The 25,758-nt window shown below is 39.1% G+C and overlaps 1 protein-coding gene across 1 annotated transcript in view; it reads right to left on the bottom strand.

Moving 5' to 3' along the window:
• Positions 1-25,758, bottom strand: part of LOC122792777 (atrial natriuretic peptide receptor 1-like) — a 1,260,614-nt gene that overhangs the window by 24,297 nt on the left and 1,210,559 nt on the right. Inside the window, exon 21 of the mRNA XM_044060347.1 lies at positions 9,991-10,130. Coding sequence (XP_043916282.1) covers positions 9,991-10,130 — 140 coding nt within the window. The remainder of the gene's footprint in view (positions 1-9,990; positions 10,131-25,758) is intronic.

Below are 25,758 nucleotides of genomic sequence, written 5' to 3' on the forward strand. Positions count from 1 at the left end.
AATTGCAGCTTTAGAGAAAACAAGTTAAGTACCTTGGATATGTAATATCCAAAGAGTGTAGGACATTAGATGAAGACAGAAAAATAGCAATCTTACAAGCACCAAAACCCACAACCAAGAAGAAAGTGATGTCTTTTCTTGGCACGACTAATTTTTGTCGGAGCTGGATCCCAAACTATGCTTTAGAATCTGCACCGTTAACCAACTTGATTTTTAAGGAGCCTATGGCAGTGCAAGATTTGATACAATGAACACCAGAAGCAGAATTAGCTTTTTGTAAACTGAAACAGCTGATAGCATCCTCATTAGTTTTAGGATTACCAAACTATCATAAACGTTTCTTCCAAACTGTAGATTGTAAACAAGGTTATATGACGTCAGTATTGACACAACAGCATGGGGACAAGCAACACCCCATTGCTTACTATTCATCACAACTAGACCCAGTGGCACGGTCTTTGCCCCACTGTGTACAAGCAGTAGTTGCAGCTGCAATGGCAGTGCAGGCTTCGGCCTCAGTAGTATTATTCCACCCTCTCACATTGAGAGTGCCTCATGCAGTCGCGATTATTTTACTGCAAGAAAAAGTAGCATATCTTTCCCCTGCTAGACATCTGTCCTGTATGACTATCTTGTTGAGCCAACCTCACATGACAATTGAACGCTGTACAACTTTGAATCCGTCTACCTTGCTTCCAACTCCTGCAGATGGCACACTGCACAGCTGCCTGCAGGTAATTGAGCAAAAGACACTGCCCAGAAAAGACCTCACGGATGTTCCCTTGGATGATGCTGAGGTGACATATTACGTGGACGGCTCATGCAGAAAGGGTCCTACAGGACGGAACCTAACAGGATATGCAGTAGTTTCTGATACTGAAATTATAGAAGCAAAACCTTTACCACATAGCTTATCTGCACAAGCAGCAGAATTGATTGCCTTGACGCGAGCATGTACCTTAGCAAAGGGTAAATGTGTGAACATTTTTACAGACAGCCAGTATACTTTTTCTACTGTACATGTTTTTGCACAACAGTGGAAAAATCGAGGAATGGTGACATCTACTGGCAAACCGATTAATCATGCACAGTTTATTTTAGATTTGTTAGAATCAATTCAGTTACCTCAGAAAGTAGCTATCTGTAAATGAATAGCTCATACCAAGCAACAAGATAGGATTTCAAAAGGCAATGCGAGAGCTGACACAGCTGCAAAGCAAGCAGCCTCAGAAGCATTTCTTTTGAACGAGGAGTTACAACCTTCTGAGATTTTAGACTTAGAAATGTTGAAAACAATGCAAACACTTACTACACAGGCAGAAAAACAAAAGTGGGTAAGGCGAGGAGCACTCCTCAAGGAAGGACTGTACATCTCCAAAGAAGGAAAACCAATATTGCCGTCTAATTTGCTTAGATATGCAGCTTTGTTGAGCCATGGGCAATGCCATGTATCAACAGGGGGGGTGGTACAGTTAGTCAACTGGGTATTCACTACATACAGATTTACAAACTATACAAAAAAAAATTGTTTATCATGCCACACTTGTAACAAACATCATGCACAGGGAGCGTTAAAGCCCAAGCAAGAGAGTTTCCCTACACCACCGTATCTGTTTCACACTATTTGTATGGATTTCATAGAATTGAGTAAATGTGAAAATAAACATTACTGCCTTGTCATAGTAGATATGTTTTCCAAATGGGTGGAAGCCTTTCTGACTAAAAATCCAGATGCAGCTACAGTTGCAAAGGCTCTGGTTAAAGAGATTATTCCTAGATTTGGTATACCGGAAAGGATCTACAGTGACAATGGCACACATTTCGTAAATCAAACTATACAGCAACTCAGTAGATATTTTGGAATTTCTTTGAAAAACCATTGTGCATATCATCCTCAATCTGCAGGGTTGGTGGAGAGGCACAACGGGATTTTAAAGAACAAGCTTAGGAAGTTGATGTCAGATACACAAAAGAATTGGGTGTACTGCCTGCCCCTGGCACTGTTAAGCATGAGAACTGTTCTGAATGCAAAAGGATTGACCCCTTTTGAGATAATATTTGGGAGGGCATACTATACCCCACAGTGGAAATCTCTCATGCCCACGGACCAGGAAGCAGACTGTACACTAGCAGGATATATGGGATGTATGCTGAACTCTAAACATCTTTTGCAGTCTTCTGTTTCAGGTAAAGAGCCAAATTAACCATTGGAAGCGACATTAGCCCCAGGCAACTGGGTCTGGGTGAAGATTGTCAAGCGGAAGAATTGGACCTCGCCAAAGTGGGAGGGACCTTACCAGGTCCTCTTGTCGACACCCACAGCAATCAAGATCGGTGAGAAATCCTCTTGGATCCATTTGACACACTGTAAACTTTGCAAAAACTTTGAGCTAGATAAAAATCTTGCTGTTTCACAGAAAGACTAAACATGACAGAATCTAGAGCAAACAGGAATGCAGAACAACCCCAGAAGTATTGCATGGTTATCCTGTTAATTGTACTGACAACAATAATCTTTTTGCTGTGGCCCATCCTTTTTTCGGCCACATCAGCTGAAATGAATAAACGTGATGAGCCGACCACAGACTGGCACCTAAACTTTAGCACTTATCAGGCAATTACACATGTATATGCTGAGACTTTTAATGTTCCGAATTGCTGGATTTGCACAGCCATACCAACAGAATACGGGGGGAGGGGTTATTAATGACTGCAGTCCCCCTAGGGGTCAATGAGACCTGGGAAAATTTGGTTTATGAGACTGTAGCTATCAAAGCACATGATAAGGTAGCACTGTATTTGCCTGTGACACAAAAGGGAATTGTATGTTTTTATAAGAATGACACAAATTCAAGTGGGTTGGAGCAGGTGCAATGTGACTGTACATTACAAATGTTATACCAAACCAAACAGAATGGATACAGTTTGTAATTCGAATTATGACTCATTTCTTGAGTCCATGCACAAAATTATTGACGAAGTGCAACGTAATCCTGTTCTTTTTAAGCAACTGTCTGTAATAGATAGAAAAATGTTTCATGCAGGGCAGCCATTTCGTAGTAAAGTAACTACTAAGCTAGAGGATTGTTATTTTGTGTGTGGTAAGAAAGCATATAAATGGTTACCTGAGAATTGGTCCGGCAGTTGTTTTTGGGGTACCTGGTTCCGGCCATACGACACACTGCAGTTTTGCCTCAGGGAAATATTCGAAATACCCGAGATGTAGCCAAGAAAGCTGTCAGAAAGCCTGAGAATCCAGTGGGATGGATCGAGGCGGGCTGGAAAGACCATCATACTGTGGATACCAAGCTGACGCACATGGACTTGAGTGATGCTGTCATATCGTGGGCAGGCATATTACCAGCATATGGACCGGCAAAATCGATTTGGGAACTGTGAAAACTGTCTAAACTTCTCAAAGTAATGAGTAATGCAACTTTTTCTCCTCTTGAATTGATAACTGATGAACTGAATGCTATGAGAACTGTAGTGCTCCAGAACTGTATGGCTCTCGACTTCACCCTAGCGGCGAGAGGTGGTACGTGTGCTTTAATCAAAGAAGAGTGTTGTGTATATATACCTGATTATCAACATGAGATAAACGACCACCTTGAGGTGATACAGCAAGTGTCGGCCATGACCGAACCAGGCCCCGACCCACTGATGGACTTTTTCCAGACTCTGTTTGGGGGGTGGGGAACCTTCATAATGAACATATTAATAGCTGTCTGTGTGGGAATACTCCTGTTGGGAGTGTGTGCATGTTGTGGCATACCCTGCATGAAAAAACTGATTAAAGAATTGATAGACATGTCAGTATCTGAAACCTTGTATCAAAACACTGAAGTTGATAAATTGCTGGAAAATGAAATGCTTTCAGAAGTTTAAACTAAATGACTCACCTAACCGCAAATCCCACGTGGAAGAGGTTGGGAGAAGAAATTAACTGTTTATGCTTTTGAAGAGAATAAAAGTGTTAATAGGGGGGAAATGTAAGAAAAATATGTATTCACATATATAGTAAAATATGTATTCATATATGTTTTAGCATTATGCTTGCTGCATTAGAAGCCTAAAAGGGTTAACACATTTATTCTGCTACAGCTTGAAAATAATTGCATGTACTTTCTGACTTTGCTTCTGGTCAGCTCAGTGAATGACCTTGTTCATACACTGAGAAACAGATGATTTTGCTAGCGTTAGGAAAATAGAACAATACAGTATTCTGAAATGAAATTAGACTTAAGCAAATAACCTTGTTCGTGTTGAGTGAACACTGCAGCTGTAGAGGAACTAGATAAGACTATAAGGCTGTAATCAGTATATGCTTTGTGCTCGAAGTAAGAAAGAATTATGAATTGTAACACCAAATTGTTACAGACCGGTGGTCAGCAAGGCCAAGTTATTTTTGAGAAAACTTTCTCATGGGAACATTTACAATTGTTATATCAGCAGAAAAACTTAGTAAACATCTGTTTTAGAACAATGCTTAGAGTTGTATTTAATTACGTCAGCTTAGAGGGCAATGGCTTACAGAACAGTATAATAATGAAGTATTTCCTGTATAATGTCAGACAAATTTCTGAACTGCATTTTTGTCTCCTTCTACAAGAATAAAGGAACCTTAGCTGAACCTTGGCTGCATTGATCTTTGATTTTTCCTTTGACATTTCCCAAGTCTGAAATGGCCATGTTGTGGATACAGCCATTCTTTCACACAGGAAATCATTTAACTCTGCCTCAGAACAGATAGATATCACCAAATATTCATAGTTTTAGCTTTATAGATTTTATGTTACTTTCATGATTAATACTAAGAACACAGTTTGCTGAAAGAGGTCATTAAAACCAAAGTACCTTAAATAATAGAGCCACATCTGTTTGTATAAAGGCAGAAAGCACAGGAATAACATATTACAGGTTTTGCTCCTTAGGTTCATAGGTTCATAGGAGGTTATTAGGCTAATGGCCCGGAAACCTTTACAAACCTAATCATGTAAAAAATCCTGATACCTTAGTTGACCATAGTTAGATGGTCATTGTTTGCAGAGTGATACTATAATCAGCAGCGAGTGTCCCCTATCCATGAGGGACATAGATGCCACCCTCAGAGTGAATGTGCGGTTTCCCATCCAATTGTCAAGGATGCACTTAAATAGGGTCATTGAGGAGTTGTGCTTCACATGAAGTGGAAACTTATTCTGGAGGAATTGCAATCTCTGGGAAACATATCTGTCTCTCCCACAAGTTCTATTAATGTCACAGACTAGTTTGAGATCCCTGGAGCAAGTGATCATCCCATTTGATTTGCGGATGTGGAGCATTTCCATTAGGGCTGGGTTAGAGACAGTTCTTTAGGCCAGGCACAGGCCAACTATCAGTACCCTGTATGGCACAGAGTATAGTGACATGGCTTTCAGTCTTTCCATATAAGTGGTGTCTTGGATGCCCTGAATTCTCTTGGTTAGAAACCTCTGTGGTCTCTCCAGCTGCTTTTGGTGTCTCGTGAGGTACATACAGAAGGGAGAATTGTACTCAGTCAGTGGTCTGATAAGGGTCTAGTACAGCAGAGTTATCACCTCCCTGGACTTGGATGAGATGCCCTTATTTATGAGATGGGCAGTGTAGAAAGTTTTCCTTGCCACTATGGACAAATGGTGATTGAAGTTTAGATTCTATTAACTTGTGCTCCCAGGTATCGCACCACTGGGTTTGAGCTTAGAGGGGTGCTATCTATACCATACATAGCAGGGGCTTCTTCTTTGTCAAAGGGGTCAATGAGGCATTTTTTGCATATAGTTTCAGTCTGTGGCCCTAGCACCAATCATTTGCCTGTGTCACTCACTTCTGTAATTTTTTTTTAGATATCGTTGGGAGACTCTATGATAGCACCCAGTATACAGTTGTCTACAAATTTAGTAAGCCATAGGGCATGTACTTTTGACTGGACTTCTGAAAAATAAATCCCAAACAATAAAGGGCCCAGTACAGATCCTTTGTGATACACCACTGGTAACTGGTCTACTGGTGGAAGTGGATTCCCCAACTTTAAGAGTGTGCATTATATCTGTGAGCCAGTTTGCTACCCATCTAGTGATGAATGGATTAACACCCAGCTAAAATAATTTCTCAATGATCCCTGAGAGGGGAATTGTGTCAAACACCTTGGATAAATCAAGATAGGTGGTGCGTACTGCTTTCCCCTCATACAGGACTTTGGTGACTTTCTCAAAAAAGTTCACCAGGTTTAATAAGGAAGTTATATCCTTGACAAAACCAAACTGAGTTGGGTCAAGAGTTTGAAGGTTGCCTATGTTCTAGTTGATAATGTCCATGATGATTCTTTCCATGGCCTTGCAGATAAAGCTAATGGATCTACAGTTCCCAGGGTCAGTCGATGGACCCCTTTTATGCAAGTGGATTGCTCACAGGTTCATAGGTGTTTACTAAGCTAATGACCACAAGGGCCTTTTTAAGCCTAGCCATGCATCCCAAATCTATGGCAAGTTCTGATACCCTTGATAAGTGCAAGCATGGACCTGGGATATGGCTAGTGGGGCTGGATGATGAAGTTGTTGCCAAATTCGTCAGCTAGCAAATGGCAATTTCCTCAGGTATAGAGTGTGTGGTGCCATCCTTATAAGTTCAGCACATGGTTGGGGTATTCCCTTTGAGGGCATGGATGTAGCTAAGGAATGCTTTATGTTTGTCTTTAGCTAGGGATGCCAGTCTAGTCTCTTAACTAGCTTTAGAGGACTTTACAATGTTTCTGATTTGCTTGTTTAGGCTGTGTAGGGTAATCTTCCTTTGTTGAGTAAGTGCCTTCTTGTTTATGGATATCAGTTTCTTTCTTTTGTTGTATAACTTATTTATATTTGCAGTCCACCAGGGTGTCTTATTTTTACGTGAGGGCCTGGTTTTAGTCCTGTCAGGTACAGCCGAATCAATACATTTGCTTAAGTGGCTGTATAGGGCATTTGTGTACTTCTCGGCATAGGAGTCATTGTTGCCTGTCTTAGCAGTGGCTTTGAAACCTCCTATAGTTTACTTTGGAGAAATTTTTCATTTTTTTTTTTTTTTTGCTCCTGTGCAGGTGTCAGGTCTGATCTTTACTTTAAACGAGACACATTTATGGTCTGACTTAACAAGGGAGGGCAGCACACTGGGGGTACTGCAGTAACCCCACATGTTAGTGAGTACTAGGTCTAGGACATTTGAGCCTCTTGTGGGGGTGCAGACTAGCTGCTCCAGTGATGTGAGTTAACAATGTCCGGAAACCTCCATGCGATCATATTTGCTCTTGTATAGGTCACCCACTTGATGTCTCCCATGATCAAGGTGTTTGGCTGAATACTGAGAGTTTCAAGCAAGTCCAGGTAGGTGGTGCATTTCTCCTGGTTCATGGTGGGGGATCTGTAGTTAGCTATGATGTGCTACAGTATTTTACCTATAATTATTTGAACCTGGAATAGCTCAAGAGAATCGTACTGTTTCACCAGTTGCTAGGTATATTTGGATTTAACAAAAATAGATACACCTCCATCTTTGGTTCTTTTATGCTCAGTTTTGGGATCCGAACATGTGGAAGACATTGCAGCCCTACACAGCTGGGGTACTCTCTGCAACCTTGCACCAAGTCTCAGTGACTGCACAGGTGTAAGCTTTTTCCATAGTGAAGAGTGCTTCCAAGGAGTGCAGCTTACTGTTTAGGCTCCTAGAATTAAGCTACATTACCTTGGGTTTGTCTCTACCATGCGGTGGTGGTGCTGCGGTAGCGTTGTCGCCTCACAGTAAGACGTTGTCCTGTTTGATTCTCAGCTAGAGCATCTTGTGTGTGGAGACATGCATGAATGGGCGTAACTTCGTTGAAGGTTGTGCATCAGGGCTGGTAACTCGGCATGTAAAAATCGACTGCCAATCATTAGTGGACCGGAGTTCCGCTGTGGTGACCCTTAACCGGGAAAAGCTGAAAGACACAACAACAACCTTGGGTTTGTCTCTAGAATATTTTTTATGTCAGAAGTTTTGTTGTTTTGGCATAGATTAAAAAGGGCTCTACAGAACAGGCAAGTATATTTGCCAATATTCTAAAGCCTTGAGGAGACAGGTGAAGGCTATTTCTGGTGATTCATCAAGGTCTGTCAACCATGTCTTCCCAGGCTGACAGATACTGGATTCCCTTGGAGTGACATTAAAAGCTAAGCCAATTGTTGAAGACAATATTTTTTTGTCTGTACTGTGGCATCATCCTAGGTGAAAGTAGAATGCTGCTTCGGGCTAGGGACATACTTGCCTGGCACACATGATCTGAGAGGTCTATCATGTCTCTCTTCATATAATCCAGAGAGGTATATCTCAAGTCATTTACTCCAGCATGTGCTATGACAAAGTTTTAACAGTAATTGCTGCTGAGTCACTTGAGTGTGTGCATGACTTGACAGATACTGGCACCTGACTAACAGCTGACCGTGATCTTCACCTTGTCCAGACTGATGAGAGGTGTGTCTCACCACTGAGTCGCTTATGACCAGGACATTTGGTTTTGAAGTGTTTTGCCTTAGGGAATTAATTGCTGAGACACAGATATGTGCGTTGTTATGTCTAGTGGTGGAGTTTGCTAATGTAACAGTATGTGAGGGTTGTTTGCTCTTGGGAGGTCTCTGGTCTTTTGGTAGGCTCTTGGTAAGTACTCCATGTATGTGGGTTTATGTGTCTTGACTTTATCTTGTAAAATAGATGAGGTGTCTGAGCTGACAACCTTTTTGATGTTTTGTTTATTGTTACGTGAGAGGACTGATTCAAGTTTCATGGTCTCTCACATACTGTATCTGTTTGCTTTAGGAACAGGTGTTGTCAGTATAAATGAGGCAGTTGCTACATTGCCTCAGGATGCCCATGTCAATCAGGCTGGCTGGTGAAATGCTGAGCAACTGAACATAGCAGCAGGTAATTCCTAGTTTGTGGGAGGGTAAAGGATCAGCTATTGCTCTGGGATGAACAAGGGAACTTAAATCTATGTAGAATCAGTGAAGAACGTGGGGCAACACTACTCAGTGCTTAGATGTGCTGCCTACAGTACAGCAGTGTGCAACAGAGTTGCCCAAAGAGTAGCAGGGAAGCCTGAGAGTGTTTCACTGAGTGCTGTTTAGGGAAAAAGGTGATTCTTGGCAGTTGTGTCTATACAAGGCACCGCTAACCCACATTGCAAGGTGAGCAGCTACTTCCAAACACTGTGCTTAAATACAAGCAAATTTAAACAGTTCTAACACAATCTACCAATATGAAAGCCCTTCTAAAAGCTTTTACTCCAGTAATCCCCAACTCAAATGGGTCCTGAGACACACACTTCTGCCACAAGGGTGTAGGGAGGCCCTCTTAATGTAAGATGGCTGGTTTTAGTGCTCAAGTGATGCCAGACAGTCAAGATTCAGCAAGACTGAATCTAGCCTATGCTACTGAAGGTGAAGAAGCAGATATACAAAATGCAGAGTCACAGCAGAAAAAAACAGTAAAAATGAAGCAGCAGTTCAATGAAATACAGTACACAAGTATGAAACAGGCTTAAATTCTACTTATTTCTGAAGATTCCCATGTATGTCTTGGATTTTCTTAGATGCACTTCAGATCTCTGGCTAAGAATGTCAAACTCTGAGCAGCAGTCTTTTTAATTCATGGTTTTGATGAAGTCAGTTTTGACAAAAGCGCTTAACTATCTTTTTATATTTGTTGAATAAATGTGTTTTATACTGGGACTCTGAGCCTTACTGGTCACACCACCTGTTGATTTGTTGTTCCAAGTTATTAAATCTCAAGTCGGAAAACTATTTTTTTATGTGAAGTGATTTATTCCTACCATAGGGATGGTGACAGAATATAAAGTACAAATACTCAGCTTTATACTGGAACATTACCAACTTTGATTTCTTAACCATTATTTTTTGGTGTTGTGGATTTGATGTTTCAAGCAAAAGAATGTTTTTAAGTACTCACATGCATCCCCTATTGTCTCCACTTTATACACATCATAGTTGTCTATAATCTCATCAAAGGTGGTATAGAGTTTGTTGAGGAAGTCAATAACTTGGTAAGGTGTACTGGTGCCGGAGAGCTGAGTGAAGCCAACAATGTCACTTGAAACAAAAAAAAATAAATAAAAAATAAACAATTTAAACAAAATTAATGCACAATTCAAACTGTTGCAATTAAACACATTTTCATGTAAACTGCATGAGCATTTTATTCAACTGTTGCAATTTTCCCTGTATTATTTTATTTGCATTAGCCTGCCTGTAGAAAGAACAAAAACAAAAATAATGTGCAAAATATCTAGCCTGATCACTGATGCAGATTATGACATTAAACTGATGGGAAAAGTTTTGTTTAAAGTAATTAAAGAGCTTAAGTATTATTAAGAATGGCGTTGCTCCTAATACCATTACGCCAATAACTTGTCATTAACTTTGTATCATCAGCAACACTTGCGTTAGCATGTAGCACAGACATGCACCAGCTGAGCATTAACTCATTTAGTGCAATGGATTATGGACACATATTGTAAACATGCTTCATCCTACGGTAGAGTTTGATTCCCTCAGACTGCACTTGCCTATTACAGCACTTTAAGCAATTCATTTAATGTGAAAGTGTTCTTGAGCTCAGTCTGAAACAGATTAACGTGGTTCAGTGTTCTACCCTGTTTACTGTTTGTTTGCATTTCAGCCAGGTAGATGGACTGGTACAAACCCCTTTTCAGACACTTCCTGTGCCCTGCAGCATGGACAATGCAGGTTATATAGAAACATGACAAATACAATGATATATGCACAAATAATATAGAATTTCACGCACACAATGCAGTTAACTAAAGTAATATATTGCAAATAATTAAAGTTATACAGGTGTATGTTACAGAGGAGAATATACACTAACAGAGTCATAGTAAAGAAAAACATCTTTTTCACTTCTACTAGTAGTACAGTAGCTCTGTGTTGCTAGATAACATAACATATGAATAGAACTATGGAGCAGAGAAACCTGGCATTCTAGTATTTAAACAAAGGGTGAAATCAGGCTAAAACACTTCACCAAGGCAAACTATACCCTCCTAGGTGAAGATGTAAATGCATCCCAAGCCCCAACCCAAGCTGAAAGTAGTAACTGTGCCGAAGCTTGCACTAAAGCCCTGTACAATCATTTGCATAAGTATATAAACTCAGCTGTACCAGATAGAATCAAAGCCAGAGCCCCAAGTAAAATCAAGCTGTCATGGTGGACTTCCAGCATCAACAAACTCTACAATAAATGCAAAAGGTTGCTATGCAAGAAAACAAAGACAAGGACCCAACAATGGAAAAGCACCCTCCTCAGCCTTAACAAGCAAATAAGACAACTTTCAAAATCTTCCAAGAACTCCTTTGAGAGAAGTCTAGCAAGTACTGCTAAGGATAACCATAATACCTTTTGCAGCTACATATGTAACCTAAAGGGTAGGACCCAAGCATGTGCAGAACTGGTGGCCAACAGTATTACACACACTGACCATAAAACCACGAAAATGAAACACAAACGTAAAAAACCAAAAAAATAACCGGTACCAACTGCAGGCAAGATAGAGATGAGAAACCTTTTATTAAAATGGTTAGCGCTTTCATGCGGGTAATCCACGCACTTCTTCAGACCATTTGACAAACCAAGCACATCCAGCTTATATACCTGAGAGTGTCAATTATTCAATTAAATAAGTAATTGAATTAATAAATCAATTATTGGACTAAACAAATATAAACTTCATATTTAAAAAGGAACAATATTCCCAAAACCATAAACAACACCTACAAAAAATTCATATATCATATATAAAATATGTGTTTACTTATACTTTGTTAATAAAATATGTATTTACTTATATATTGTTAATAAATACTCAAACCTGTAAATGCTACACAATTCATATGGTGGCAAAAAAATATAAATATATATGCATACATGTAATAAATATTATAAATCATGAACAGCTCTAAAATTACCTTAAAAGAGCTCTGAGTTTCAAAAGACATTTTATGGAACAAGACTCGTTAAGACCTGGGGAAGCAAAAGCATTAGTTTTTAGCTGCCAAAGCAGCTCTTGTTCCTCTAATAGTAAATTCCATGGTCCTCCTCTGGGATCTTTATTAATTTTCTGAACTATCATAAATAAAAATTTATGGTTGCTGTTATCAATTATGTGTTTGGCAAGAGCGTTAGCAGTATTTTTCCTAGAAATAGCATATAAATGTTCATAAATGCGTTGCTTGAAATGACGTTCAGTCTTGCCAAAATAAAAAGCATGACATGTTTGACATGCTGCTAAATACACTACTCCTTCAGTCAAACAATTATATCTGTGGTTAATATAATATTTAACACCTCTTATATAAAATGTGGTCCCAGTTTGTACATATTTGCAATAATTGCAGTGACCACATTTAAACATCCCACCATTAGGTTTGTATTGTTGCAATGGACGTTCAAAAACTGTCTTCAAGGAAGGTACTCTCTTGAACACCATTAAAGGTTTTGTTCCTAAAATATCCCCACATTGAGAATCCTGTAAAATCAATTCCCAATTGATGTTAAGAATATTCCTAAACTCCAATATAAGTTCATTATAAGGTGTTATTAGGCTTGATCGGTAATTGATAATACCGGATGAATCAATCCTGTTATTACTGTTACCAATTGCGTCATCCAATTCAAGAACCTGTGGATTAAACAAAGGGGCCAACATGCCGTTTTTTCTCTTGTGTTCAATTTCTTTTATGAGATTAAGCTCCATGTTGTAAGGATAATCCCTATTCAAAAACATTTGTTTGAGAAACTGACACTCTTTCTCAAAAAGAGAGTCATCTGAACACATGCGTGATGCACAGACCAACTGTCCCTTTAATAATACCTTTTGCAGCTACATATGTAACCTAAAGGGTAGGACCCAAGCATGTGCAGAACTGGTGGCCAACAGTATTACACACATTGACCACACAGAGATAGCGAACATGCTAGCAGACAGAATTGGTGAAAATTTCACTCTATTATCCCCTCCTAACTTACAACAAACCCTCCCCCAAACTCCCCACCTTACATATCTGAACACCAGGCTCTCAAAATCCTGTCCAAGGCAAAGAGCACGGTCTCTATGGGACCAGATGACATCCCAGTCTGTCATCTAAACAGGCTAAAACATAAACTAGCATCACCGCTAAGTAGCCTTTTCCATTATAGCCTAATCACAGGCTTTATTCCTGCTGAATGGAGAACAGCTACAGTTATTCCCCTCCACAAATGTGGCCTAGTAACAGACCACAGAATTACAGACCCATAAGTCTGACCAGGTGCATCTGTAAAGCTATGGAATGTATCATTATGGACCTCATAAATAAAGACATAGGTGACCTTCAAACCCTAGATCCTATCCAATTTGGCTTTGTGAGGGCAGATCTTGCCTGTTAAATCCAGTGGATTTCTTTGAAAGTGTGACCAAGGCGATTGATGAGGGCAAATCTGTGCACACAGCATACCTCGACTTGGCAAAGGCTTTTGACACAATCCCACATTCAGGCATTACTGATGAACTTAGCAAACTTTAAGATGGATTGCCAACTGGCTCACAAACTGGGCACACACTATCAAAGTGGATGACTTCACATCAGCCAGCAGATCTGTTTCCAGCAGGGTACCACAGGGGTCAGTGCTGCATCCCTACTGTTTGGTATACACTTCTCAGAAGTTCAGGTCAAAACTAAACATTTGTGGCTGACCAAGTTTGCATACGACTGCAAATTAGGTGCAATCATTGAATTAAAAGTTCGCCAGTGAGATCCAAATGAGGGCCCAAGTCCGAAATAGGGATGTACAGTTTATTAAACCATGCTAACCAACATTAAAATTTGTAACACATAGGTAGAAGACACCAAAACACATCAACACATAAATGCTATGACAAGTAATAGTACATTTTTGTACAAACTTCATCAGATGCAAATACCCCAAGCTAAACAGTGCAAATCCTGTTCATGTATTCTGATTGGTTTTATATTAATTACTTTTAGATAGAAACTGGTCCTAGATTCTCAGCCACACATAAAAGTTTGCACTGTTTAGCTTGGGGTATTTGCATCTGATGAAGTTTGTGCGAAAACGTACTATTACTTGTCATAGCATTTATGTGTTGATGTCTTTTGGTGTCTTCTACCTATGTGTTACAAATTTTAACATTGGTTGGTGTGGTTTAATAAACTGTACATCCCTATTTCGGACTCGGACCCTCATTTGGATCTCATTGATGAACTTTTGATTGTGTTCCTGGTATTATTGTTCACTTTCATCTCCATTTTGGTTTGCAATCATTGAATCCCCAAATGATGTCTGCATACTCCAGAAAGGTCTCATACAGATCATTGACAGGTGTATTAGTCATGGTCTCAAAATGAATGCAAAGAAGTTCATCATTATTCCTTTCAGTACAAACAATGTCCCTTCACACTTTCAAATCAATAACAATACTCTGAGTCAGTGTTTCTGAAACTGGGGTCTGCAGACCCCTGGGGGTCCATATGATAAACTCAAGGGGTCCATGAGCTCACTTGCACCCACCTGGCTTTTGGGCATCATCCATGACCCGACCTAGTAAATGGAGAAAGAAAAGTTGTGCCGCTCATCCACAATTTATTTAAAAAAAAAAAAAAAAAAAAAAAAAAAACAAGAAAGAAACTTCCCTGTTTGCAGCTGAGCAGTGGCTAAGCAGCTGCTTGCCCTTAGTTTTTAGAGCAGAAGAAAAAACAACTTCTGTGTTTGTGGCTCACGCAGGGCAGCTGCTCACATGCCCTGTGTTTTCTGCCAGCAGTTAGAACTTGGATGGAAATTTAAATAACTGTTCTCTTCCCTCCAACTAAGACAGGTCCCATATTTATGTTGGTCGCTGTATGGGTATGGGTCTGCTCTCTCCCTTTTGCCAGCAAATAGAAATTAATGCGGAGCTGATGATCGATCCGGACAATCTTTTTGACAGAACTTGAAGGTATTTTTTATTTTTTTTTTATCACGGCTTTAATAAGAAACGGTGCCTGAGTGCAGCTGTCAGTTGACCAGATATTCACAGCGTGCCAGATTTTTGCCTTATCTGGTCTGTTTCGCATAAAATGGGGTTTCTCTGGCAAATCATTGAGGACTGAAGAAAATAATGGCATACTTCTGAGCTTTAGATTTCATACGTTTCAGAAAATCCGTATTAATTCAAAACTTGTTCTATCAACTTTCTAAGTTTATAAGAGCAATATTTAAAATGTATCCTTTGACCCTTTATTTCCCACATTATGGCAGGGTTTGCCCATATTTCTTGCACTGAAGAAGTTGAAAGGTATTGTGTGTGTGTGTTTGTGTAGGAGGGAGAAAGTCAGGTATGTGGGTGTGTGTAAGAGAGAAAGAGATGTGTGTAAGGGGTAGGCAGCATATCCTTCAGCTGTCCAGTTTTTTGCAGAATGCCCATATTTTTGCTTCATATTTTCAGTCTATTTCTAATAAAATTGTGTTTTTTCTGGAAAATCCCTGGCAAATCATTGATGACTGAAGTCAGAAAATAATGGCAGACATTTGAGCATCAGACTTCATAGCCTTCAGAAAATTTGTACTAATGCAAAACTTGTTGTTCTATTAACTTTCTAAGTTTACAAGACCAAATATTAAAATGTGTCCTAAGTTTTGGCTCTCTGTCCCCCTATTATGGCAGGTGCATTTTTCAAGAAATTTAGTTTCAAGTGCATTTTCAAGGAATCATGAGCTTCAAGGAATCGTGAGCTTCAAGGAATCGTGAGCTTCAAGGAATCATGAGCTTCAAGGAATCGTGAGCTTCAAGGGAAGAGAAGGTTAATGCTGCTAATGCTGTTTGTTTACAGTGTGCAACAGCTTTGTTTAGCTAGTTAGCAAATAGTATCACTATTGTGGTGCAGCTTTTTAAAGCTGTGTTAGTAGCACAACAGGTAGCATGTTTACATCTTAATGCAGAAGGCTGTGGGTTCTACTACCACAACATATTGATGGATTGTTGACACTGTTTTGCATTTTTAGGGGGTGGGTACTGAAGTCCTGAATACGTCCTCTTTTGGATGAAATGCCTAGTAACTATGAACGTGTTTTCAGTTTGCCATCCATGCAATATTACCGGGTTCCTATTACATTATCGAATTGCTGAAACTTCAAAACTGTAAACATCAAACACAGTTAATCGAAGTTTCAGCAATTTAAACTAATAAAAAAAAGAAAAAAATGTCAACAGTTAAATAACTGCTGTAAGCAGGGGGGGAAGCCCCTCTGCACCCCCCGCTCTTTAAATATACCAACTCTGAGATCACACTACACTGCAATAAAGGGAAATATTCCCTTTCTGCACTATAGTGTGATCTCGGAGTTGGTATATTTAAATAGTGGGGGTGTAGGGGGTGCAGGTGGGCTTGCCCCCTTCTTACAACAGTTTATGTTGTTTGTTTTTATTTTTTTTTTACGTATTCAAAATTATGAAACATTGAACATACATCTTGTAGTGTTCAATGTTTAATGCTTTCGATAACGTAATAGGAACCCAATATTACCATCATACCATTTTTTAGGTAGGCAATTTATTCTTCAAGGGCAGCAGGCACTGAATTGTAGATGAAACACTGAAATAAAGATGTTTGCTAGCAGCAACCTTTTCATTAGTTACAGATCTCTTTAAGGTGGAATTATTCAGATGACTTACTTTTGCAGAGATTGCGCATATTGACTGATACTGGTGGATTGTAATGACAGAAGTTTGAGTGGCCCTTTATGGTTGAAATGTTCTCAATTGGTTGGCTTTGTCATTATTGGTTCATATGTTTTTTCACTACTTCCTGGAAAAATGTGAAGAACTATACATTTAAAACACGTAATACCAAGCGGTGCTGTATTATACAAGAGATATAATGTAATTATTGTGTATTAAAATTTAATTATACAATCAGGAAGGTGACTCAAAGAACTTTTGCATTCTCCTAAAAATGTTCGCAAGGGACCTATGCTTTGAAAACAGCCCAAAGGTAAATTTAATCCACCACTGGCCAGTTGCATTTTCTTTGAATGTGGGTTTCAATGCTGTTTCAGTGAATGTGAGTTTCAAAGGCAGAGAAGTTGTAATGTTAAGTCTGTTGCCATTGAGACTATACTGCTTTGTTTAGATTTAGCAAATGTCTGTTTAGCTTTAGTAAATGTCCATCAGTGTTTGTGCTATAAAATTTGAAATACAAGTTTTAAATTAACTTCAAACATCTATAATCATTGTAGAAGTAAAGCAGAAAACAGTATGCACACTGCAAATTTTGAACAGTGTTTATGGCAACTGGGGAGAATTAGCCAAGTAATGGGACACTGAAATGGCTGCGTCGTGGTGGTGGTGAGGGCTGATTGGGAGGTTTAGGGGTTGATCCAAATGTAATGTATGTATACCACTGCCAATAGGGGTCCTTTATAAAAGGGGTCCTCCAGCTTTCAAAGTTTTGGAACCACTGCAGTAAGTACCCATGAAGTGGTAAGGGACCTGGGATCACAGGTTGACTGTGACCTCAACTTCGACCATCACGTGTGTACCACTGTAAGGAAATCTTTCCACGTAGCTCACTTGATTAGTAAAGGCATTGCCTCCAGAGCAAAAGAAGTTATAACCCTGGTATACTCGGCACTTATCCGGTCCATAATTGAGTATAACTATCCATTTGGTATGTACCATACTAAGCACCTACAATTAGACAGACCTCAGAGGCTTCTAACAAAGAAGATCAAGGGCCTCCACAGCATGTGCCTCACATGGACTGACTAAAATCCCTATCACTATAGTCCACATCATATATACTTATTAGGGGAGACTTATGCCTGGCCTACAGAGCAACCCAAGATCTAAACCTAATGAACCTATTGCATATCCATAAATCAAATGCGTCTAGGGCTACCCATTCCAGAGACTTAAATGGGTCTATTTCACAATGTTGAAAGCCGACAATATCAAAGCTGATATTGTCGGCAGCACAACATTGAAAGTGCAGAACATCATGCAGGTAAAAGGAAATCTCCGTAGGGGGAGATTTCCATTTACCTCAATGTGGTGCAGTCTTGGAGTTGGAATATTTAAGTAGGGGGGGTGCAGCTAGTTAGTTTTTATTTTTGTTTGTTTGTTTTTTTTTAACATTATTCGATATTTTACTACATAGATCACTAGAGGCCGACCTTTAGTGATTCGATGTAGTAAAATTTCGATAACGTGATATAGATGCACTTAAATATGGCCTGTGATTTAAATAGGGCATGCTGGAGGGACAGATTTATCTCCCAGTGACTGCCACGTCTTTGGAACATGCTACCAATTCATGTGAAACAGAGCACCTCTATATTACTTTTCAAGAGGAACATGGGTAAGTGGATGAGGCACAGTAAATTCTTATTGGGGATAGGGCCCACAACCCTCCTGGACATGGGCAGTCATCATTAAATGCAATTTTGGGTATTGACTAGTACCTCTACAATACTACGTTGGGTTGAAACAGCTATGCTTAAAATGACCTCCGGGCCGATAGCCTAGTTACCTCCTACGATCTAAGATCTATGATCTTGAGACAGCTATGCTTAAAATGACCTCTGGGCCGATAGCCTAGTTATCTCCTATGATCTAAGATCTATGATCTTGAAACAGCTATGCTTAAAATGACCTCTGGGCCGATAGCCTAGTTACCTCCTATGATCTAAGATCTATGATCTTGAAACAGCTATGCTTAAAATGACCTCTGGGCCGATAGCCTAGTTACCTCCTATGATCTAAGATCTATGATCTTGAGACAGCTATGCTTAAAATGACCTCTGGGCCGATAGCCTAGTTACCTCCTATGATCTAAGATCTATGATCTTGAAACAGCTATGCTTAAAATGACCTCCGGGCCGATAGCCTAGTTACCTCCTATGATCTAAGATCTATGATCTTGAAACAGCTATGCTGAAAATGACCTCCGGGCCGATAGCCTACTTACCTCCTATGATCTAAGATCTATGATCTTGCTGCTGAAACAAATACACTTATTTTCATTATTATTTGCAATAGTTCAAAAATTAATAAACACCATGCTTGTTTGCCTTTTATAAGTTCATAGGTTCATAGGTGTTTACTACATGCATCCCAAATCTCTGACAAGTTCTAGTACCCTTGAAAAAAGTAAGCAGGGACTTGGGAAATGAAACATTTACAAGCAGGGACCTGGGAGATGAACTATTTGCAGTCTACCTGTTTCTATAGAGACATACGCACTAAACCAGGGGTGAATTTCCTGTTCCCCATCCAATTGTCCAAGTTACACTTGAAATGGGTTAGAGAGAAACTCTGCTTCACATGGATAGGCAGCTTGTTCCAGAGAAAGGGTAGTCTCTAGGACATATACCTGTCTCTGCATCAGGTCCTATTTAAATCACAGGCAATGTTTAAGACTTCAGAATGGGTAATTCTGGTGCTTTTTATTTTTCAGATATGTGAGAGGTCCCCCAGAGTGGGGTGTGACAATTTCTTGAATGCCAGGCATTGATCTCCCCTTAACAGCCTATAGAAGACAGAATACAGGGATAGGGCCTTGAGGTGTTCTGCAAAAAATGTGTTACTTGCAATCTGTATTCTTTTAATGAGCAACCTCTGTGGATGTCCCAGTTGTTGGATATGCCTGCTTAGGTACATATCAAAGGGGGCATTTGTACTCAGTGATAGGTCTGATGAATGGTGAATTCAGTGGAACAATGATTTCCTTGCCTCTAGATACCATACCTTTGCTTATAAGTTACACAACATAGTAATGAGTTTTTTACTACTGTAGACATGTGATAGTCAATGGTTAGATTGCTGCATATGTGTGTCCCCAAGTCCTTGTAGAGGTGTGTTGTCTATATGATAGTTACCAGGGGGTGGATGACTTCTGAAGGATATTATTATGCATTACTTGGCATTTTGTTTTAGTCCATGCCTCTGGCACCAGTTGTTTGCCTGTGTCAGGCCTTCCTGGAGAAGGTTTGAGTCAGTGAGAGATTCAATGACAGCTATTAATTTGCAATCATCTGCAAATTTAGACAGCCAGAAGCCATTGACATTGTCCTTGACTTCAGAAAAGTAAATGCCAAAAAGGAGTGGTCCCAGGACTGATCCCAGAGAGACTCCACTTGTGATCGGCCTAGTTGTAGAGGTGGACTCCCAAGTTCTAACTTTCTGGGTCCTGTCTGTGAGCCAGCTGGCTATCCAGCAGATGACATAAGGGTTTGCATCCAGCCTTTTAAGTTTGTCATCAATGCCAGAGTGATAGGATTGTGTCAAATGCCTTGGTCAGGTCAAGGTAGAAGATGTGAACCATTTTGCCCTCATCCATTGCTTGGTTGACCTTCTCAAAGAATTCTACCAGTATGAGTAGGCATGACCTTCCCTTGATGAAACCAAATTTGGTTGGGCTAGTGTCTGAAGTTTTCCTGTGTCATTATTGATCATATATATATATATATATATATATATATATATATATAATTATCTCCATGGCTTTGCAGCTCATACTTGTGGGTCTGAATTTTCCAGGATCTGTAGAGGAATGACCATTGCTGTTTTCCATTCATGAAGCACACCGCCTGTTTAGAGGCTACAGTTAAATAGCAATTACAAAGGTCCTGATAGATCATGTTTCATGCTATTTAGAAGGCAATGGCCTTAGACACCTAAAGACCTATTCCCTAGTGGCAGCAAGGGGAGTTTTATTTGATGTTATTTCCTGAGGGATGGTTCATGGGGAGAGAGGGATAAAGTTGGAGCTGAATTTGCTGGCCAGTAGATTAGCTATATCTTCTGGCTCAGTATAAGTGGCTCTATTTACAATGAGCTCTGCACACAATTGTGTATTGCCTTTGAGGTTGAAGACATAGCTAAACAATGCCACATGGTTCTCCTTGGACTGGGAGGCCGAATTTAAATCCACTTTGGCTTTGATAGACTTTATTTGCCTCTCAGTTGTTTCTTTTATTCTGCTGAGAGATGCACCTCCTAATTTTTGACATGATTTTCTTCCTTTTCTTTTACAATCTATTGATGTTGTGATACCACCAGGGTGGCTTGTTTTTTTTAGTTAGTTCTTCCTGGTGGGTATAATTGCCTCTATACAGCTGTTAACATGCTTGTACAGGGTTTCTGTGGAAAGGTTTTGAGTAGGTAACAGTATTCTTGGGGTTTATGGGGGCTTGAAATTTTACCAGGTTATCACATAACAGTCAGAAGTTAGTCTTAGAGTAGTTCCTGAGTATTCAAGGGTTAGCTGGGACTCCAGGATTTATTTTTACTTTAAAGAAGAACATCTTGTGGTCTGGCCTTACCAGAGAAGACATTACACTAGGGGGTGTGTAGCACTCTCCCATTTTAGTTAGGAATGGATCCAGTATGATTGTATCCCTTGTTACTGTACTGACAATCTGGTCTAGGGAGCTTGTGTTTACAAAATCCAGGAATCTCTGTGCCTATACGCTTGGTGCTGCATATGATTCTTAGTTAATAGTGGGGTAATTGAAGTTGCCTATGAATATTGTACTGGGTTGGATGGTAAGTGTTTCCAATAAGTTTAAATACAAGGTATAGGTTTCCTGGGTCATAGAGGAGGACCTATAGCTTGCAAGGAAGTGGTACTGGATTTTGCCTATGGTGATGAACATGGAGAAGCTCAAGTGCATTGTCTTCTTTGGCCAGCCTTGAGGTATATTTATTATTGATCAAGATGTCTCCACCTTTAGTCTGGTCTGTGCAATAGCTGGTCTACATTATGGAAGGAATTATAGCCTTGCACTGCCAGTTTTCTCTCTACGGCTTTAAACCATATCTCACTGACCACACAGATGTCAGCATTCTCTAAGGAAGTGGTTCTGAAACTTTGAAAGCTGGAGGACCCCTTTTATAAAAGAAAACATTTTGACAGGGCCTTATCGGCAGCGGTACACATACATTACATTTGGATCAACCCCCAAACCCCCCCCCCCAATCAGCCCCACCACCACCACGCAGCCATTTCAGTGTCTCATTACGTGGCTAATTCTCCCCAGTTGCCATAAACATTGTTTACAATTCTGTGTGCATACTATTTTCTGCTTTACTTCTACAATGATTACAGATGTTTGCAGTTAATTTAAAACTTGTATTTCAAATTTTATAGCACAAACACTGATGGACATTTGCTAAAGCTAAACAGACATTTGCTAAATCTAAACAAAGCAATATAGCCTCAATGAAAACAAACTTAACATTGCAACCTCTCTGCCTTTGAAGCTCACATTCACTGAAACAGCACTGAAACCCACATTCAAAGAGAACGCATCTGGTCAGGGGCAGAGTGTTTACCTTTGGGCTGTTTTCAAAACATAGGTCCCTTGCTAACATTTTTAGGAGCATGTAAAAGTTCTTTGATTCACCTTCCTGATTGTATAATTAAATTTTAATGCACAATAATAAAATTATATCCCTTGTATAATAAAGCACCACTTGGTAGTACATGTTTTAAATGTATAGTTCTGTACATTTTATCAGTAAGCAGTGAAAAAACATATGAACCAATAATGACAAAACCACCCAACTGAGTTCAACCAAAAAGGGCCACTCAAACTTCGGTCATTACAATCCACCAATATCAGGCAATATACACAATCTCTGTGGAAGTAAGTCATCTGAATAATTCCACCTTAAAGAGCTTTGTAACTAATGAAAGGTTGCTGTTGCCAAACAACTTTATTTCAGTGTTTCATCTGCAAATTCAGTGCCTGCTGCCCTTGAAGAATAAATTGCCTACTTAAAAAAATGGTAAGCTGGTAATATTGCATGGATGGCAAACTGAAAACAAGTTCATAGTTACTAGGCACATGATCTAAAAGAGGACGTAATCAGGACTTCAGTACCCACCCCCTAAAAATGCAAAACAGTGTCAACAATCCATCAATATGCTGTGGAGGTAGAACCCACAGCCTTCTGCATTAAAATGCAAACATGCTACCTGTTGTGCTACTAACACAGCTTTAAAAGGCTGCACCACAATAGAGATACTATTTGCTAACTAGCTAAACAAATCTGTTGCACATTGTGAACCGACTTAGCATGAGCAGCAGTAAACTTCTCTTCCCTTGAAGCTCACAATTCCTAGAAAATGCACTTGAAACTAAATTTATTGAAAAATGCACCTGCCATAATGGGGGGACAGAGAGCCAAAAACTTAGGACACATTTTAATATTTGGTCTTGTAAACTTAGAAAGTCGATAGAACAACAAGTTTTGCATTAGTACAATTTTTCTGAAGGTTATGAAGTCTGACACTCAAATGTCTGCCATTATTTTCTGACTTCAGTCAACAATGATTTGCTTGGTATTTTACAGAAAAACACAATTTTATTAGAAATAGACTGAAAATATGAGGCAAAAATATGGACATTCTGCAAAAACCTGGACAGCTGAAGGATATGCTGCCTACCCCTTACACACAGCTCTTTCCCTCTTACACACACCCACACACACCTGCCTGCCTCCTTCTTACACACACACACACACACACACACACACACACACACACACACACACACACACACACACACACACACACAATACCTCTCAACCTCTTCAGTGCAAGAAGTATGGACAACCCCTGTTATAATGTGGGGAACAAAGGGCCAAAGCTAAGAATACATTTTAAATATTGCTCTTATAAACTTAGAAAGTTGATAGAACAAGTTTTGAATTAATACGGATTTTCTGAAACGTATGAAATCTAAAGCTCAGAAGTATGCCATTATTTTCTTCAGTCCTCAATGATTTGCCAGAGAAACCCCATTTTATGCGAAACAGACCAGATAAGGCAAAAATCTGGCACACTGCGAATATCTGGTCAACTGACAGCTGCCTATTAAAGCCTTGATTAAAAAAATAACAAAAACCTTCAAGTTCTGTCAACAAGATCGTCTAGATCGATCATTAGTTCTGCATTCATTTTTATTTGCTGGCAAAAGGGAGAGAGCAGACCCATACCAATACAGCAACCAACATAAATACGGGACCTGTCTTACTTGGGGGGAACAGAACAGTTGTTTAAGTTTCCCTCCAGGTTCTAACTTCTGGTAGAAAATGCAGGGCAAGTGAGCAGCTGCTCAGCGTGAGCTGCAAACATGGAAGTTGTTTCTTCTCCTCCTCTAAAAACTAAGGGCAAGCAGCGCTTATTCACTGCTCAGCTGCAAACAGGGAAGTTTCTTTCTTGTTTTTTTTTTTTTTTAAATAAATTGTGGATGAGTGGCACAACTTTTCTTTCTCCATTTACAGGGTCAGGTCATGGATGATGCCCGAAAGCCAGGTGGGTGCAAGTGAACTCACGGACCCTTTGAGTTTATCGTATGGACACCAGTTTCAGAAACATTGCTCTAGGGTGAAGATTGCTTCTAGGTTGTGGAGTTGTTTTGTTTAAACTCAGAGCATTCTGGAGTAACCTTTATATTTTCTTGGTTTTGATTTGCTATGTCAGAAATACTTTCACAAAATAAAACTAAATCCTAAAAAGACTAAAACAAAATAAAATATGTTACATCTGATACAATGAAGTAGGAAAAACAGAGCACATTTATTCATACATTAAGCGCTTTCATCTCAAAAGAGAGACTTCATCAGAATACAAACATATCAATTATCCACATTTAAATATAAATTGAAGCCAATGACATCACAAACCCTGCAATCATGTTAAAGAAACACAGTCCTGCTGAAGTTTAAATATAAATATAAACTTATAGAATGAATCCATGATGTATTTTGATGCCATAAAGCTATTTGATTAATTTGTTATATACATGAACACTAATAATTAAAAACAATAATATTGTCTAAAAAGTATTTATTAAAAAATATTTTAAAAATGCATTTAAAAAATTATATATATATACACATATATATATGTATATAATACATTAACAGACATTTTTAAAAGTGGTCTGATTAGTAAGAATGTTTATGAATATTTATGTATACAGACACCTTCCATCCCCACCATCCAAGGCCTACCAAAAATTCACAAAAATTACCAGGATCCACCGATGAGACCTATAGTCTCAGGAAAAGGATGGGTAACAGAACATATTTCAGTTTTTATAGAAAAGCATTTAAGATGTATTTTAAACACTAACCCCTTTGTTCTGCATGATTCAAAACATTTCTTAATAGATTTGTATGATAATTTAAAATCTTGTGAGTCCATTGACAATCTAATTCTAGTGACATTAGATATACAATCACTTTTTACAGTGATTCCAAATGAACTAGGATTGATTTATATCCCTTCTTATCTTAAAAACCATAGTGAATATTCTGATATTTTAATTGATCTTCTAACACATTTTTTAGAGCTGGTCTTGGAAAACAATATATTTATGTTTAACAAAGATATTTACAGACAATGTGATGACGTAGCTATGGGCACTCCATGTGCCAATAGCTACGCCAACATGTTCTTGGCTCATTGGGAAGAGACAGTACTGTTCCAGAATTCATTATTTAAATCCAATGTCAAATTCTACAGACGTTTTGTAGATGATTTATTTATTTTATGGAATGGTACTATAAATGATTTAGAGAATTTTATTATGGTTATTAATGGTTTGAATAATTGTTTAAAATTTACAGCACAATGGAATGAAAGCAAAATT

The sequence above is a fragment of the Protopterus annectens genome, chromosome 2.part0, assembly GCF_019279795.1.
Source record: "Protopterus annectens isolate FY-2018-M chromosome 2.part0, PAN1.0, whole genome shotgun sequence".
Taxonomy (NCBI): Eukaryota; Metazoa; Chordata; order Ceratodontiformes; family Protopteridae; genus Protopterus; species Protopterus annectens.